The sequence below is a fragment of the Pelobates fuscus genome, chromosome 4 (genome assembly GCF_036172605.1).
Source record: "Pelobates fuscus isolate aPelFus1 chromosome 4, aPelFus1.pri, whole genome shotgun sequence".
NCBI classification, from domain to species: Eukaryota; Metazoa; Chordata; class Amphibia; order Anura; family Pelobatidae; genus Pelobates; species Pelobates fuscus.
In genome coordinates, this window is record NC_086320.1 from 327255146 (window position 1) to 327272489 (window position 17344).

Sequence of the window (17344 nt, forward strand, 5' to 3'; positions counted from 1 at the left end):
ACCTGGGCCTCACCCCGCAGCGGAGGCTGGTAAAATGGATGAAGCAGGATCTTAACCGGTTGGTTGATCTGCTTCCCGGGGTGATGCTGGTATGGTCGGAGATTGTTCCGAGGCAGCGGTGGCGTTACGCCCGGGACCCGGTAGCCATTGATAGATGCAGGGGTAAGGTGAACAGCCTGATGGCAAGTTTTGTCAGGAAACTGGGGGGAGTGGTGGTAAGGCACCAGGAACTGGAGGAGGGGTTGGATGGGTATTACCGCTCGGACGGTGTACACCTTTCGGCAGTGGGTTACGACCTGCTGAACTTGGGTCTGCAGGAAGGGATGCGGAGGGCGTTCCTTCTTCGGGGTGGCGGAGCTCAGACAGCTTAAGGGGTCAAGGTCTGAGCTTGTGGCGGGATAGGGAGCTGAGAGAGAGGACATAGGCTCCCTATGAGGAACGTGAGGAACATGGAAAAAAGTGGAATTATGGTCAATGGTGGTTTCGAGTCCTGGAGGTGGCTCAGAACCTGGTGGGGCAGGGGTATCCGGGTATACCCCTGCCATGGTTACTTATGGTTGGCACTTGTTCGGTTCAAGTTGGCGAGGTTGGAAAATGTCGTTACATATTTGTATTTGTTATGTTGGGGGTCATTGCCCTCTATTAAAAAGAAGGATACGGATGAGAGGGGCGGAAGGTGGGGGCAATGACCCATGTTTATATGTTAACTTATTTAAAGCAATATTATCGTTATATATATTATAAATTATTTAATAAAGCTGTGGACAAATTTTCCCATATACCAGGTGTCAGTGTGTTATTGGGTTAGGTATGTGGGGGGTTTTTGTCCAAGGTTCCGCCAGCCCATATGGCGACTATACACCGGTCATGTAGCCCCATGTAGCCAAAGCGCAGCTTAAGCGGAACAGGGCCTTGACAGGGGTTAGGAGGCGGGCCCAGGAGGAACAGACAGGACAGGTGGGTTATGGGATATGTGGGTTTGGCTATTTAAGGGAGGAGCCATTTTGTAAGGTTCACTTCTAATTTCCTACCCGGTTCAGTTTGTCCCGCCCACCCTCCCTATATATTTATGTTTAGATATGGGTTTCCCGTTTTTTCACAGCGGCGGGATAGGGAGCTGAGAGAGAGGACATAGGCTCCCTATGAGGAACGTGAGGAACATGGAAAAAAGTGGAATTATGGTCAATGGTGGTTTCGAGTCCTGGAGGTGGCTCAGAACCTGGTGGGGCAGGGGTATCCGGGTATACCCCTGCCATGGTTACTTATGGTTGGCACTTGTTCGGTTCAAGTTGGCGAGGTTGGAAAATGTCGTTACATATTTGTATTTGTTATGTTGGGGGTCATTGCCCTCTATTAAAAAGAAGGATACGGATGAGAGGGGCGGAAGGTGGGGGCAATGACCCATGTTTATATGTTAACTTATTTAAAGCAATATTATCGTTATATATATTATAAATTATTTAATAAAGCTGTGGACAAATTTTCCCATATACCAGGTGTCAGTGTGTTATTGGGTTAGGTATGTGGGGGGTTTTTGTCCAAGGTTCCGCCAGCCCATATGGCGACTATACACCGGTCAAGAATTCACCATGAAATTTCCAGTTTGACACCAAAAAGAGCCAAAATAAAAAATAAACAATAAAGGTGCCAAAACCAATTTCCAAATGGCTTCTAGTTCCAGTATTATGGCTTTACATATGCAGTTCCCTGGAGAATATCATACAATTCACCATTTAGTGAAAAGCCCTGCCAATCTTTCTTTCAATGGGATTTTGCTATACATAATAAACAATAAGATGTGCATTCTGGGTCCTAGCTTTACATGCTACTTTACAGAAAGGTTAGCGGGTACTAGATACTGTGGATTGGTTTCCAGCAGAAGTACATGAGAAGGCTCACATGGCAAAGGAATTCAAGGTTTTCAGCATTCCATGACATAGGCCAGGGGAGCCTAAAAAAGGTAGATACCTAGATGTTTTAAAACTACACATTCCATGATGCTTTGTCATTCTAAAGGTATTCTAAAGTAATGTAAAGCATCATGGGTGTTGTAGTTCTATAACATTTGGGGATCTACTTTTTGTGCACCCAGTGATGGCTAACCTTGACACCATAAATAGTTTCTGGACTATATTTCCCATGATGCTCGGCTAGCTTTTAGGTTCTAAAAGCTAGCCAAGCATCTAGGGAAATGTAGTCCAGAAACTATTTATGGTATCAAGGTTAGCCATCACTGAGTCATAGACTCTAAAACTTGTATAACAGATCATGAGCATTGGCCAGTGTGGTGTCTTGGTTTTAATTCTGAATACAGACATTGGAGCAATATATTGTGACTGCAGACAAACTTAATATCCCCGATGTATTTCACACATTTATGTAAAACAATAAAATGTATTACACTTTTAATATAACAGTACTTGTAACGTGTGAAGCGGAGTGACTTAATTGAGGGGAGTGATGACAAATATAGAGTTTTAATTCACTAAAATGAGTTTTGTGCATAAATGGCAAGGGGATTGCAAATTTTAAACCGAAACAACTGGATTCTATTCACGAAGCACCGAGGCCTACATTTTATATTTTTGGCTAAGCTTAGCAAATTATTGAATATTTTTGGATAAACATTTACATTTTGTTTCAGAATATTAAAATATAACAATATATCAAATGGAAAAAAAAAATACACCAATTTATCAGAAAGTATCAAAATATTATTAAAATATTAAATCATTTTGATAGCTTACCCAAAAATATGAAGTCATTTGAAAAGCTTATCCAAAAATATTAAAGTGAGGCCCACATATGCCAACGCAAATTGACTTGTTTTGATTTGGCACGTTTAATTGTTAAGATTTCTCTAGAGTCCTCTGTTTTCATTGAATAAATAATGCTGAACGAATTGAGCGAAATTAATTTCTGCTGTTTTCAAATAGCGACTAAATTCTTGAAAAGGCTTGGAGGATATGCTTAAAGTATCATTCTAGGGTTAGGGACAGATTGGGTGTAATGACTTAGAATTCTAGATACAATTCCCCTGATCTGCAACATGGCAAGTGAAACTACCAAATGAAGGAAATTAGGTTTCAATTATTTTTTGTGAATGGCCAAATCCCTAATGTGGGGATTTGACCAATTTCAATAAACAACTGAACTGCAACCGAATGGAAGTGCAAATTCTGTTGAAATAACTATATTTGTTTTTTATGAATAGCCAGATGGGTTAAAACAGCTGTATTGTGACAACTGAACAGCATTCGGCTGCCATTCAGTTGCCTTTCTGCATTTAGTAAATACAGCCTGTGTTTGCATTACAGCTGAGCTGGATTTTTTTTGTTTCCAATGCTATTTTGGCATAAAATGTGTATTCACTAAAAACTTGTTTAGTGAAGAGGGGAACTTCGCTGAATTCTGTTAAAGGGAATCTATAGTGTTAGGAATACAAAAGTTGCCTTCTGGTTGCCCCAGCCTTGTGCCCCCGGCACATAAAGGGTTAAAAACCCTTTATTTACTCATCCAATTCAAGCACAGATTTCCCTCTACGCTGGGTCGGCACTACGCCTCCTCTGACGTCATCCGATGGGGGGACCTAATGCGCATGCGTGGCGAGTGCCGCACAAGCATTAGGACTTCCGATAGGAAAGCATTAGATTAATGTTTTCCTTTGCGGGTTTCACTGACACTGGATGTCCACATGCAAAGTGTAAGGATGTCTAGCGTTATTTAAGAGACTCAGAGTCCACTAGAATCACTAGAGTCAGTCTTAGTACTGCATTGTAAACATTGTTGTTTCTCAAAAACTAAAAACTGCAATGTTTTACATTGTGGGACTATTGGGACAGGGACACTGCACCCAGACCACTTCAATGAGCTGAAGTGTTCTGGGTGTCTATAGTGACCCTTTAATAAATAGTGCTACCATGACAAACCAGCTGGAATCCAATGACAAGCACTTTATTACAAATGGAACTGCACCGTTAAATCATACAAGGCGTCATTTATAAAACACAAGTGTAGTGAAATGAAACCCAAATCGCAAACTTTAAGCAAAAATAAAATGCTGATTTGTAAACATTCTCCAATTTGGCTATAGTCACAGCTGGTCTATTTTGTTCTTAATGTTGTAATACAATGTACAATTCATTTTAAAACGTGAAACAGAACGGCAGAGAAACAATTGTAACAGTGCTGGGATTTCACTTCCATAATAGAGATGTTATCATTGATAGAGTTGTAATAACCACTAAAGATGTTAAAAAGAGCCAGACACCAACATACTTAAAGTGACATCAAATATGTAGTCATTTAAAAAAAAAAAATTGGGGGGGGGAGGGGGTCTCTAGCATACTATCCTATGAAAAATTATGTTTCCGTAATGTCAATAAGTAGGAAATTGTAAAACATCAATTGATCACAAAATATTTTAATTTCATAAATGGTATTAAAACCATCCAAATTAACCAAGTCTCCAGTCTTTCTTCACCATTTCATCATCTAGTCCATTCGAATCACTTGACACTTCCCCTAAACGACACAGTCTTTCTGCATTGGTCATAAAATACATGTTTTCAACATGTGGTCTAAAACAATCTTCCTTGAATTACACTTTCCTTTTTTTTTTCTTTTGCTTCTTCCAACCCCCTTCTCCGTTCAACACTGCTACATAATAACAGACACATAAGCTTCATTAAAATTAGGAGCTTTGGCATGATATTCCCCCCATGGGAATCACATGGTTGAAAAAGAATACTCTCTGTAACAGTGGGACAACAAGGACTGCTTACTTCGCAAACAAAAAGCATCTGGGTCTGTGATAATAGACCACCACCAAGTAAGATACTGCACACAGAGGACTCTGGCTATGTAAATATAACAACTTGTCAAGCATGGAGAGGTTGGAAAGGCTATAGGTTTCGTAATGGATAAACCTGGGATATCAATTAACTTAGGAAAATAAATTGTGCTAATGCACTACTGTCAGTGGACAGCCGAGCTACACAAAAAAAATACAGGATGTTATGCAAAAATAGAACCTTCTTGGTAGAGTCTTGTTTTTGGATGCAGCTCATAACCTGGTCCAAAGTGAGGGATTGCCAGATGAGGAGGGATGAGTAATTTCTCTCTGACATTTGTGTGTACCCAAGGGTGGAATGATAAACACAAAATTGTTGCACAGTAGTAAAGGGTGTTAAATGACTGTATTTATAGTACATAGAGAAAATAGTCATTCATTGTTATATGTCATTAAACAACCTCCCCAGTAGGATGGATGGTAACCATTAACCTTTTTATTAGTCTTGGTTGGCAAATCATTTTAATCAGGATGCAAAAAAAATAAAAAATAAAAAAATAAGATTCACAAGCCTTAATGGTGTTGTGATTTTTTTCACGTATGATCAAGATGTGGGAAACATCCTCAAACTTGTATTGAGAAAAAAAATATATATATTTACACTTGTTATATGTTTAAAATAAAAATATATTAAAACAGAGGAACATAATTAACAAGAGATTATATGCGTTGGTCCATGTGAAATATGAAATCCCCTTTCCCTGCTTCCCCAAGCTCAGTTTTCCCAGGAATCGTTTTGCTATTTTCAATAAAATAAAATGAATAGTTTAAGTTTGATTTTGTAGATTCCAGTAAGGTTTTACTATGACTGTATTATTTTTCTATAAAAAAAATTATGAATATGGCAATTTCGATTTTTGCTAAATCTATTAAAAGGCCAGTAATCTCTTATTAAAAATGAATTTAATATGAAATAACACAGTGCAGTTCACATTCTGCATGTTACTACAGCATGTTTTGTACTTTATTGAAAGGTTGCATACAATAACTATTCAAACCATTTGACATTTTATTTTTATGAGGGGAACACACCAGGGAGCCAATCAGAATACAGATTATAAAACAGATGGAACTGAAAACTCTGTCAATGACCAGAAATCTGTAGATGAAAAATAAGAATGTAATCTGATATTCTTAGCATACATTTTTTTTTTTCTCTAAATGTTCAGTTGCATATGCAATGGACATATATATTAATACGTTATTGCTTCTGTACATTATTCAAGTAATGCAACAATTTATTATATGAATTAACCTATTTAAGGTGCTATTTTTAAACAATTAGATCACTATTATTATTATTAAGCTGTTTAAAGTGCATGTAGCCTTAAAACATGTATACATATATTTGCGAAAAGGTGTTATGTTTAAAGTAAAACATTAGCTCTAGTAGTTCCTCTAGACCACATAAAATTGTAAATTATTATTATTATTGGTATTTATATAGCGCCGACTAATTCCGCAGTGCTTATACATTTAATAATCTAGTATAAGTACAGAGTAACAAGGGAGTGAGTAGCCTTTTTTTTAGTTTTCAGTCTTACAACTGCCCACTTTTAGATATTATCCCCTAAGTTTTAAAGGCATTTAAACATTTAAAAAAAAATAAAAAATACATACCATATATAAGCTGACCCCTGCACTGCTTGCAATCTATTTCCTAGTCAGATACTGGAAGCTAAAGTCACAGATACTCCTGACCCTGAAGGATTTACTGTGGGAGTTCAGCGTATGTGGTAAAGATAAGTTTAGCACCAACACTTTTAATGTGGAATTCAATAATGGTAAATTTTATATGGTTTAATATTTTTTTTTTCTCTTCTGAAACTACAAATGTAAACTAAATCTATATTTACATTTCTTTTTCCCTTAGGTTTTCTGGGATTTGTCCTCTTGCCTTTCATAAAATCACACATTTACGAAATACATTTAATGTTACATTTCTGTTCTATTGATCACCCTGCAACTTTTTTGATGTATCTGCTCTTACTTGCTGCTATTTTAACTGCACAGCACTCGGAGTCGGTACTGTTTTAACATCTTGTTATCCTAGTTCTCATGCCATCCGTGGAAGTCCTCACTTATCATCAATGCCAGTTTCAAATTACTCACACAATAAAGAATGTTATGAAGAAAAAAAAAAGCACATTAAAAGAATAAAAATTCGTATTCTTCAAATTATGCGTGGGTGGGTAAGTATATATAAATATTTCTGAACAGAAAATAGAAGGATCTGTAAAAATAGTATTAAAAAAGTATTAAGCCAGGAAATGTCAACTTTAGTCCAACAAAGATGAGTGTACCTTATGTGCATAAAAATAACTCTTCAAATGGTACTCATGGACATTATGACTCGTTTAAAGAACAGAAGAACGTTCCGAACAAATATTCATTTAAACTTCTACATTTAGAAGGTGTTCCATATTCAAGGACTGTAGGAATGTATCACTAATTAGCTGTTATAACAGAATCTACTCCTCTGGGAAGTTTGCACCCCTGATTTCCTCATACTGTCATTTTCCTTTTATTATTAATTTAAACATTTATTTCTTGCAGAATGCACATCATTTCTGTATGCTGTCACCAAATTTATGAAAGGATTTTCTGGCAATATGTGAATTTATATGCTGTACGAGTTCATGAATCAAGACAATTCCTTTGATTAATTGATATAAATTAATTTCACTCAATGGCTGATCACAACCATGAACTGCTCAACAGTATATATAAGTGATATCAAATTCCTCATATTCACTGTAAAATCTGCAAGTCTTACATTCCTTTCAATGTCTGTCCACCCCCTCCATGGGGTACTCTAAGAAACAAAACAACATAACTAAGTGTTTTTGGTTTTTATATTATACCACTGCAGTCTTACTGTTTAATTCTCTGCCATTTTGGAGTCAAATGAATTTGTTTGTACAGCCCTAGCCACGTCTCCACTGGCTATGACTAACAGAGCTTCCCTACACACTTCCTGTAAAGAGATATCTAATTAGTAAATTTCCAAAAAAGTGTGTTTAATGTAGAATTCTGTATCTCCTGCATGTTAATTACCCGCTGGAGCCTGCAGGAGCCTGGTGTGCATGATTAAAGTGCAATTAACAGAGCAGCAGGAGATAAGTACTTCTAGAGTAGACACTGTGCTGTCAAATCTGATTGAAAATGAAAAATTTTTTTAATGTTGACTGTGTGAGTCAAAGCAAGGTAAGGTGTGGCCAGGGCTGCGTATACAGAAACAAACATTATACAATTTCTAATTGGCAATAATTTGAGCAGCACGACTGCAGGGTCAAAATCTGTACACCAAAACAGCTGCATTAAGCTAAAGTTGTTTTGGTGCTTAGAGTGTCCCTTTAATCGTCTCAATGACATCCTCACAGTCTCGAATATTCCCACAATGACTGAACCCCTTTTTTCATTTTCTGAATTTGCAACTCTGTTTCTTCAGTGTCACCCCTTCACCAAAGGCTCAATGTCTACCATCCACTCCAACATCCCAATAGGCCCAAACATTTTCAATGTCTCAATTCCTCCATGTGTTATTCGTTCTTATAACAGACTTAATTTTTCACTAGTATTTTACTCTCCATGAGAATCAGCAAATTTATTGTAGTAGAAATGTTTTAACTTTTGTTGAAAATGTCTTATTTCTATGCTCTTATCTCCAGTTATAAAGAGACCATCTGATTTAAACTATTCTGCTAGGTGGGAATGAATGACTTTGGGTGGGTCTGTATTTTCTAGTTTAATCATTTTACGTGGCTTCAGAATTCTAGTGGATATGCAGTTGATATCAGCACAGATCTACTTCATATCTGCTTCCAAATTACTCTTTACTTATCCAAACCACTAACACAAAGTTGTTCCATGATTCAGACACAACTATTGGCTCCTCCTCGCATGAAGCTGAAAGATATTTAACATCTCGTTGGCAGTAAAACTATAATGAATTTTCACCCAAACTAATGGAAATCTTAAAACCACAAGCTCCAACTTCCTATGAGACTGAAATCGGATAAATCAAAGGATAAAACTATTTTTGATTACAAAAGTGCTACTAGTAATAGTTTCGAATACAGAAAGATCAGCTCACAATAGGATTACCGTGTCATAAACTGTTGAATCTCTATCACAGAGCATTTCATTATTGTCTTGCTAATTGTAGACTAATGAAGACTCTTTTCTCTCAGTGCAATTTGATGATTTTTAGTACAAAGCATTACAAGGTATTGCCACATGTTAACCATCAGACTAGCATTATTTGCTCTTCCAGGGTCCACAGGGAGGCAGCTAATCAGTGGGCAAGGGTCAAACACCTGCCCCCAGGGTCACAGTTCACAAAACAATTAATTTATTATGAATGGAAAGACTGGAAGTAGAAGGGTGTCTGCGGCTTCTGGAGTGGATGTCCTGTTGGTGACCTAAAAAATAGCTTACTCTAGCAGTTTTACTTTTTCAATTTATTATACGCACTTTTACATGAATATACAAATACATATTCATACAAATGCACACACATTTTTTTAAATGGTTGTAGATTCCACAATACTTTAAAGAAAACTGAACAAATCTGGTGTTATATCATGCCTTGTTACGGCTCACTTAATTCACAATTTATTATTTTTAAATAAATACAAATGTAACCCTACACCAAAGCTACAGATTGATTTATTCAGCAATAGAGATGTGCACGAAAAGCATTTTAATTTCATTTGGTTCCGGTTCAGTCGGTCATTTTAAATTTAACCGGCATTAGTTCAACTATCTTTAAACTGTTAATCCCTATGGGGGAATTAATGACTACAAAAGTTGGTAATCACAACAACCCCCAAAAAGGAGATATTCAAGTTGGAAAGATAAAGGGGCACTAAATGTACCCAGACTATTCCACCACAATGATGTGGTCTGAGTGTAGCGGCCCTGTAGTTTTAACCCTGCATTGTAAAACATTTTTAGAAAGGGCATGGTTTACATTTCAGGGTTAGACACAAATCTAGTGTTTGTCGCTAGAGGCGCTAGTTGCTTGAGTCTAGAGAGGGTTCCTTTGGAACAACCAAGTCACGTGACCAAATTAAGCCTTATTAGAAGCATTTGACATGCTGTGCATGTGCATCTCACCCCCAATTCTCTTCTATGAGGAGCACGGGATTAATCATCCATCGTGGAAGTGACAATGGCTACAATTCAGAGTTTAGTCAACAAACCTCAGTATCTAAACTGTAATGCTATACCAGTTCTGATGGATTTATATTTGGAGACTGGGCTGCCACAATGTAATTTGCATACCAGTCAGTTTAATCATTTAATTAATTAGAATTTTAAAACAAATACCCAAAATCAATACAGTAGTTTATAATGCTTCAATCTCAGTAAGTGACTCCTATTCTATGGATTTAGCCAGATATACAGTGCTGAAATACACATCTCTATAATCCGCAGAGCTGACCACATGACTTTTTATCCGGAAGGTACCAGGGTCTTGGGGCACTTGAGATCCAAATCCTACCTTATCATAGCACATGGGAGATCACATTCAACTTTCTTACCTCAGTGAGTGAGTTTGAAGACAAGACAGAGGTTTCCTTTTCAACATTCATGACAACTGATACAGTGTTTGGTGAGCTTGGTCCAGATACTGGAGAACTGCTGCTCACCGACGACTCTAAAAAACATTAAAAAAAAAGTAATGCCTATAATTAGCAAATAAACATATAGGGATCATTGTACAGTTATATCTACTTAATATTTTTATGAAGATCCCTTATTTGGCGATATGAAGAATTTATGGGTTTTAGTTAGGATTACAGGTAGCGACACAATAGAAGAGGGATGATCTGATGATTAGTGTAAACAAAAAAAAATCCTGTTAAAAAAAGAAAGTAAAAAATTGATGAATTATTGAATATTCTTTCTTTTCATGCTATTTTATGAGGGCCGTAATGAATAGAAGAGAAACAATGAAACACTGCAAAGTGAAGGGTGAAGAGAAAGGTGATTATTTATATAAAACGCCTTGCCCAGAAAAATCAGACTTATTAATATTAATTTACATTTCACATTTGCAAGTTTGAAGTATAACTTGGCATGGTTAATAATAGTGACTCAAAACAAGACATACAAAGAAATGGAAACCAAACTGAAAAATACATTTATATTGGTTTGTTAATGCCTGCACGCCTGCCTCCCTCCCTACCCAAACAGTCCGAAGAGCAGCCCCACTGGACCCCAGGTAAAAAATCTACCCAGCTCTCCCAAAGGTAGGGAGGCTGGGTGGATTTAAATTAAAATGTAAAAATAATCTGTGGGTGTTGGGCTGGCTGTCAGTGTGTGTGTGTGTGTGACAGGTTGTCAGTGTGTGTGTGTGTGTGTGTGTGACTGGCTGTCAGTGTGTGTGTCTGAGTGATTGTGTGTGTCTGAGTGATTGTGTATGTGAGTGAGAGTGTGTGTGTGTGTATATGTCTGTCTGTCAGTGTGTGTCTGTGAGTAAGCCTGTCTGTCTGAGTGACTGTGTGTGTCTGTCAGTGTGTGAGTGTGTGTGTCTGTGTGATTGTGTATGCCTGTCAGTGTGTGTGTCTGTGAGTGGGTGTAGGTGGGACAGTGAGTGTGGGTGTGTCTGCGTCATTGTGTGTGTATGTCAATGAGTGTGTGCGTGTTTGTCAGTGATAGTGATTTGACACAATCTGCCAGACACACACACTGTGTGTATGTCAGTGCATCTGAGAGTGTGTGTCTGTCAAAGTGTGTGTTAGTCTTTAACAGGAAGAGATGTGGCATTGACAGGAAGGGGTGGGGCAAATTTAAATTAGGGGGTGCCCGTGTTCAGTCATGCCTAGGGCAGCAGAGATCCAAAATACACCACTCCCCACGTGCATGGCATAATCATTAATTATAGGGCTATTCAGAGTATGATGACCACTTCAGTGATTTGACCCCTGAAGTGTGCATGTAGCTATCTGTACTGCTGCACAAACAGAGATGAACCCTTTAGCTGCTGGAGGTGGGGGAGAGGGGGAGGGCATGACTTGGGCTAGAGCTCCAAGTGGGCCTCAATAAAAGCCCTGGGTCAAAACTTTGCCACTTATTATTATTAGCCTGGAGTGTTTGAATATGTACATGTGTAATCTGTGTGCATATGTGTAACAGGGTTTGTGTATCTATGAACATGTGTACCAGTCTGTGTGTATCTGTGAGTGTTTGAGTGTGTAGATGTGTAACATTGAATGTATATGCATAATAGTGTGTGTATATGGGAGTATGGACTGGCTCCAGGCTGGCTAATGTCAACTCTGAACAAAATTGGAGTCTCATGCCAGAGCATACTGCACAAGATAGCCAGAGGCAGCATGGCCCCCCCACTCCGTGCCACACCTGTTCTTCTCTTAGTCTGTCCTCACTGCCAAACCAACCCCTCTAGCAGAAGGGAGACATCAGGCAAGGAAGATTGTGCTGCAGGGAGAACTTGGACTCCTTTATGGAACAGTAGTAAGAGATTTAAAAAATAAATAAAAAAAATTGTAAAGCAGACCACCTCACGAATGGAAACAATGGTTTTTGGTTGGAGTAACCCTTTAACACCTTAAAGTCCAATAATATTTATAGTAGACATCAGAGTTTGGTCCCTAAAGAAGTCTGTAGATTGTGAGCTTGTTTGGGTAGGGTTTTCTGCAGCTGCTGTTCCAGTAAGGCAAACATGTTTTGTTAGAATTAAATGTTTATATTTTTTCCTATTGTACAGCATTTTAAGTTGTAAATAAATAATTGTAATTGTCAGCATGATATGGCCTGATTATACTGCATCACCAGATCCATACATCTTTGATGTGGTTAAACACAAGGGATATTCCATATTGGAGCAAGATATTTAAAGACAAGATTGCTATGAAGGCATAGATTACCACTGGTCCATTAAAGGTTGCAACATACATTTGTACATAAGACTTTACAATCACGTTAATCAATTTTTACATGTGTCCAGGTAAAGCATGATACCAGAGTGTACGAGGGACATGGCGAGACTCAGGAGGACTCTCAAACCTATAACTCCTGGGAAGCTAAGAAAATCTAGTCTCACTGTCTCACGTAGGATAAATATTTCATTAGAAACCTAAACTGAAAGTCATATTACACTGGTGTATCTTCAATGGAAGCAAAAAAAATCTCCTCTACAAATTGTTCAAAGCTGAGCTTTAAGAAAGGGTGATTGATGGTGGTGATGAGTTATGTATGCAGAACACAATGAACATGGAAAAGTCTGCATCCATAAAAGGTTATTACACAAACCTGTGCATTCAGAAACAAATATTTTCAAATGTGCTCATTTGTGACTCATATAAAACTATCCACTTGTCACACATCTTATATAATAACTACCGTATATACTCGAGTATAAGCCGACCGTTCAGTGGAGGGGGGCTGGCAGAGAGCATTTACCTCTCCTGCAGCTCCTGTCAGCTCCCTTCTCCTCCGCGCCGGTCCGGTCAGCACCTCTGTCAGCTCCACTGTAAGTCTCGCGAGAGCCGCACTATGACCCCGCGGCTCTCGCGAGACTTACAGTGGGAGCTGACAGAGGTGCTGAACGGACCGGCGCGGAGAAGGAGGGAGCTGACAGGAGCTGCAGGAGAGGTAAGCGCTCGCTGCCAGCCCCCAGTCTGTATTATGGCAATGTAAATTGCCATAATACAGACAGTGACTCGAGTATAAGCCGAGTTGGCGTTTTTCTGCACAAAAAATGTGCTGAAAAACTCGGCTTATACTCAAGTATATACGGTATATATTTTAGAAGGACTTGCTACAGTCAATATTCCATATTTAGACGTTTGAAAGCTTTAGACTTTTTAAAGTATTTAATACATAATGCACATGGAATATTTTAACCTGCATTTCATTATTAATAAATGCATTTTGTTATCCAAAAGATGGCATTATCTAACTATCATTCAGGGTTATCAAAGTGAGGATTTCTAAGTGGAATTCCAAATTTAGGGCCAAAGTAGCCTAACTGGAAAAAGTTAACTGTGCTTCCAGTCCATCGACTTTGGCCCTAAATTTGAAATTCACTTTTAATTCTCTTTAATTTCCCAACAATTCTCTCTTTTTTTTTTTTAACAAAAAGGCTTTTTTAGCTTTGTAGCTTAAAGTGACACTATAGGCACCCAGGCCACTTCAGCTCATTAAAGTGATCGGGGTGCCTAGTCCCAGGTTCCTTAACCATACAAAGGTAATTATTGCAAATTTTAATAAACTGCAATATTTACCTTTGAGGGTTAAATCCACCTCTAATGGATGTCTACCAGACAGCCACTAGAGAGACTTCCGTTAGGCGATGCATGCGTACACCCAGTGTCATGTAAAACTCCATAGAAAACCGTTATACCTGCTTTCCTATGGGGTAAACACTAATGCGAGCGCAGCCATTATTGCGCATTAGGTCTCCCCCACCAGCTGATATCGGAGGTGGAGCCCTAACCAGCGCCGAGGGACATCAGAGCTGGACTTAGGTAAATAACAGATGGGAGGGAGGCGACGGATAGGGGCACTACTGAGAGCTATAGTGCCAGGAAAACACTTTGTTTTTACTATAGTTTCCCTTGATCATGGCCGCATCACAAATACACAGACAATGTAGATTTTATTTAATTATTAGCAAGGTACTCAAGACTGCTTAGAGTTTCCGAATTTAGAACTCCGCGTATGTGCAAGCGATTTCTTACATTACCAGAAAACTATAGTTCGAATATTAAATGTTCTCCCACTGCCACAAAACAATTCCATCTTGACACAGTGTGATAAAAGGATTTATTCAAAATGGTTTATTATGGTAACAAAAAACTAAATTGGTGTTAACTATTCATCGATGTCTCCTTTGTGAGTAATCAGAAAGTTTCATGCCAAAGGTTATATTGAAAAAGGAAACGGTCTGTCACATTGAGTTCTCACAATTCAAAGTCATGCATCTTAGCACAAAGTCAATCATCTACTCCTTCACTGCGCACTCATTTGTAATGTTTGCAGGGAAAAACAATATGCACTTGGTTATTCAACAAATAAACAAAGTAAAACAGAAAACAAATGGTTCAATAACTATTTCAAACAGTGAAGTGGATATGAAATATTAAATGTACTTTGAACATAGAGATCAATTTCTATACATAAGCAGCTCAGGATAACTGAACCTAACTATAATATAAAAAAAAACAAAAAAAAACCAATTTGGAATATATTGTTAGCATAACAAGTATTCTGCACTATATTCTAACAGGGTTATTCAGAAGAATTCAAAGAAAATTCTAAACGATTTTCAAATATAAAGCAAAGGTAGCTGAAAGCATCGCGGATTTAGATTTTCCAGTCAGGCTACTTTGACCTTAACATTGAAATTCACTGTGAATTCACCTAGGATTCTAATTTTACTGAATAACCCTCATCTCTTTTTAGAATCCACCTTTCATATTAAGATTTTTAGGAAATTGTAATTTTAGTAAACCACAAAAGTTTTATAATTTTTTTAGTAGCAGCAGTTGTATAGCGCCAACATGCTCTGCAGAACTTTCGGATGATACAGTGGCATACCACCCAAGTGCCCCTATTAGTAGAGACAGTCCCTATTTTGGGCCCAAATCCCTCTGTCCCGTTTTCCATCCCAATGTCCCTCTCTTCTAGGAGCTTGATATTGTTAGTGTGTCTGAGTGTTTAACAGCAAAAATACTCACAGTAATGTCTTTAAACTGCAAGAAATGTTTTTAGAAATCAGTCTGTGCAAATAAGATCCATTGTTCTTCTTCTAAATTACATTTTAGCTACATAAACTGTTATCATTAAGTAACAAAAGTTCTCAGACCTACCTGGCCCCTGGCCACACCCCCAGTCACACCCTTAAAATTAAAGTAACCCTCTTTGTTCATTTGAAATGTTGGGAGGTATGCTAAAATATAACCAACTGATGGTACAAAAGGTGAACACTGCCCTGCTCAAACCAATTTACAATATAAATAAACGATTATATATATATATATATATATATAAAACATATCAACTCAAGTCTAGTGCAGTGACATCAATCCTTGTGACTGTAGATATTTGTCCACTGTACTTTCCATGATTCCATGATTTCACTGGGTTATATGATAATTTTAGTAACTGACATGTCAATGGTGTTGTTTATTACAAGTAACTGAAACTGAGCACGTCGTTTAATTTCACAGTCCCTGGACGTATATTTTTAACACACCACCAGCACAGCACGGCTCGTTCTGGAATGCCATTGTGCATTAGAAATGTCGTAATTGTGAGAGTTATAAAAAAAAAACACAAGTAAAACTCTAACTATTAACAGAAAGCATAGAAACATCTTTACGTTATAGAACAATAACACCCTATACTTGTCATGCTTTTATGTCATCATTTGCCAATATTAAGGAGGAAAGGCTAATTCACATACATGATAATTGCACCCAGTATTCTCTTACATAATAATGAGATCAATCTAACACGAAGTATCTTTCAGGCCTTCATGTTGTTCCTGATTCTTCACTCATTCTTAAATTATTTACCTGGCATTTCAAATATTCTCTTCTTGTAGGTGCTACAGGGTACATTTCCTTCTTTCCTTCTTAGTAAAGGGCTGCTTCTTCGTTCCGCCACTTTTTGTTTTAAACGGGAGCGAACTTTCAGGTTGGGCTCGGAGGCTAGAAAGAAGGTAAAAAGATAAATCAGTCGACCTGGCTATCTCCTTGGATACCTTAAGCAAAAGAAACTCAATATACATTCCACAACGATATAACATCTATCATTCCAACAGCCTGAAAGAACATCTGCAAAACGCTTTATTATGCTTGCCATGATGCAGGTCAATTTATTACATGTATTAGATCATGAGAGGGATATGGAATGTAACTTGCCTAAGCAGCTGCCATCCCGAAAGGTTATTTTATTTATTTCCTATCTTGTTTACAGATATTTTCCACATTCAGCTTTGTGCTTTCTAATCTCTGCTATCTTTCTTATTTATGTAGGTGTTATATTGATTTGCTCGGAGGTCAATCCATGAGCATGGTAATCCAGGCACGCGAAAGAGGAAAATCCAGGATGGAAGCACAGGAATTACAACAGCCTCCGAGATGTCTATATATTATGAGTTCAATTTCTCCATTGATTTCAGTGGAGGAACTGTTATTCAGTAAGTACAGTAAACCCAACTCTGCTTAGAGAATCCGGCCCTACGTAACTATTACATGAGGAAGCCACTGAGTAAATTCCTTTTCCCTTCTTCCAGTTGTGATTTTAAATGCTGATTTCTTTCTGTGACAGGTCACTGGTCCAGGGTAACCTCTATGCCTCCATAGTATTGAGATCATTAAAAGAGAATGTCATCTCCAGTTGGTATGTGTGATAATTTCCCCATGTAAGACATGTAAGCAATCCATAACTTGTAGGAATTTTCCAGGATTTTGACATGCCCCACTTCTTATGACTGAGGGAGAGATTCGTTTG

At 37.9% G+C, this 17344-nt stretch overlaps 1 protein-coding gene across 1 annotated transcript in view; it reads right to left on the reverse strand.

The window, feature by feature from the left end:
• Window positions 1-17344, reverse strand: part of HDAC9 (histone deacetylase 9) — a 581709-nt gene that overhangs the window by 130302 nt on the left and 434063 nt on the right. The window contains exons 8-9 of the mRNA XM_063452394.1: window positions 16405-16539; window positions 10402-10517 (exon numbers count right to left, since the gene is read on the reverse strand). Of these exons, the coding sequence (XP_063308464.1) occupies window positions 10402-10517; window positions 16405-16539 (251 nt within the window). The remainder of the gene's footprint in view (window positions 1-10401; window positions 10518-16404; window positions 16540-17344) is intronic.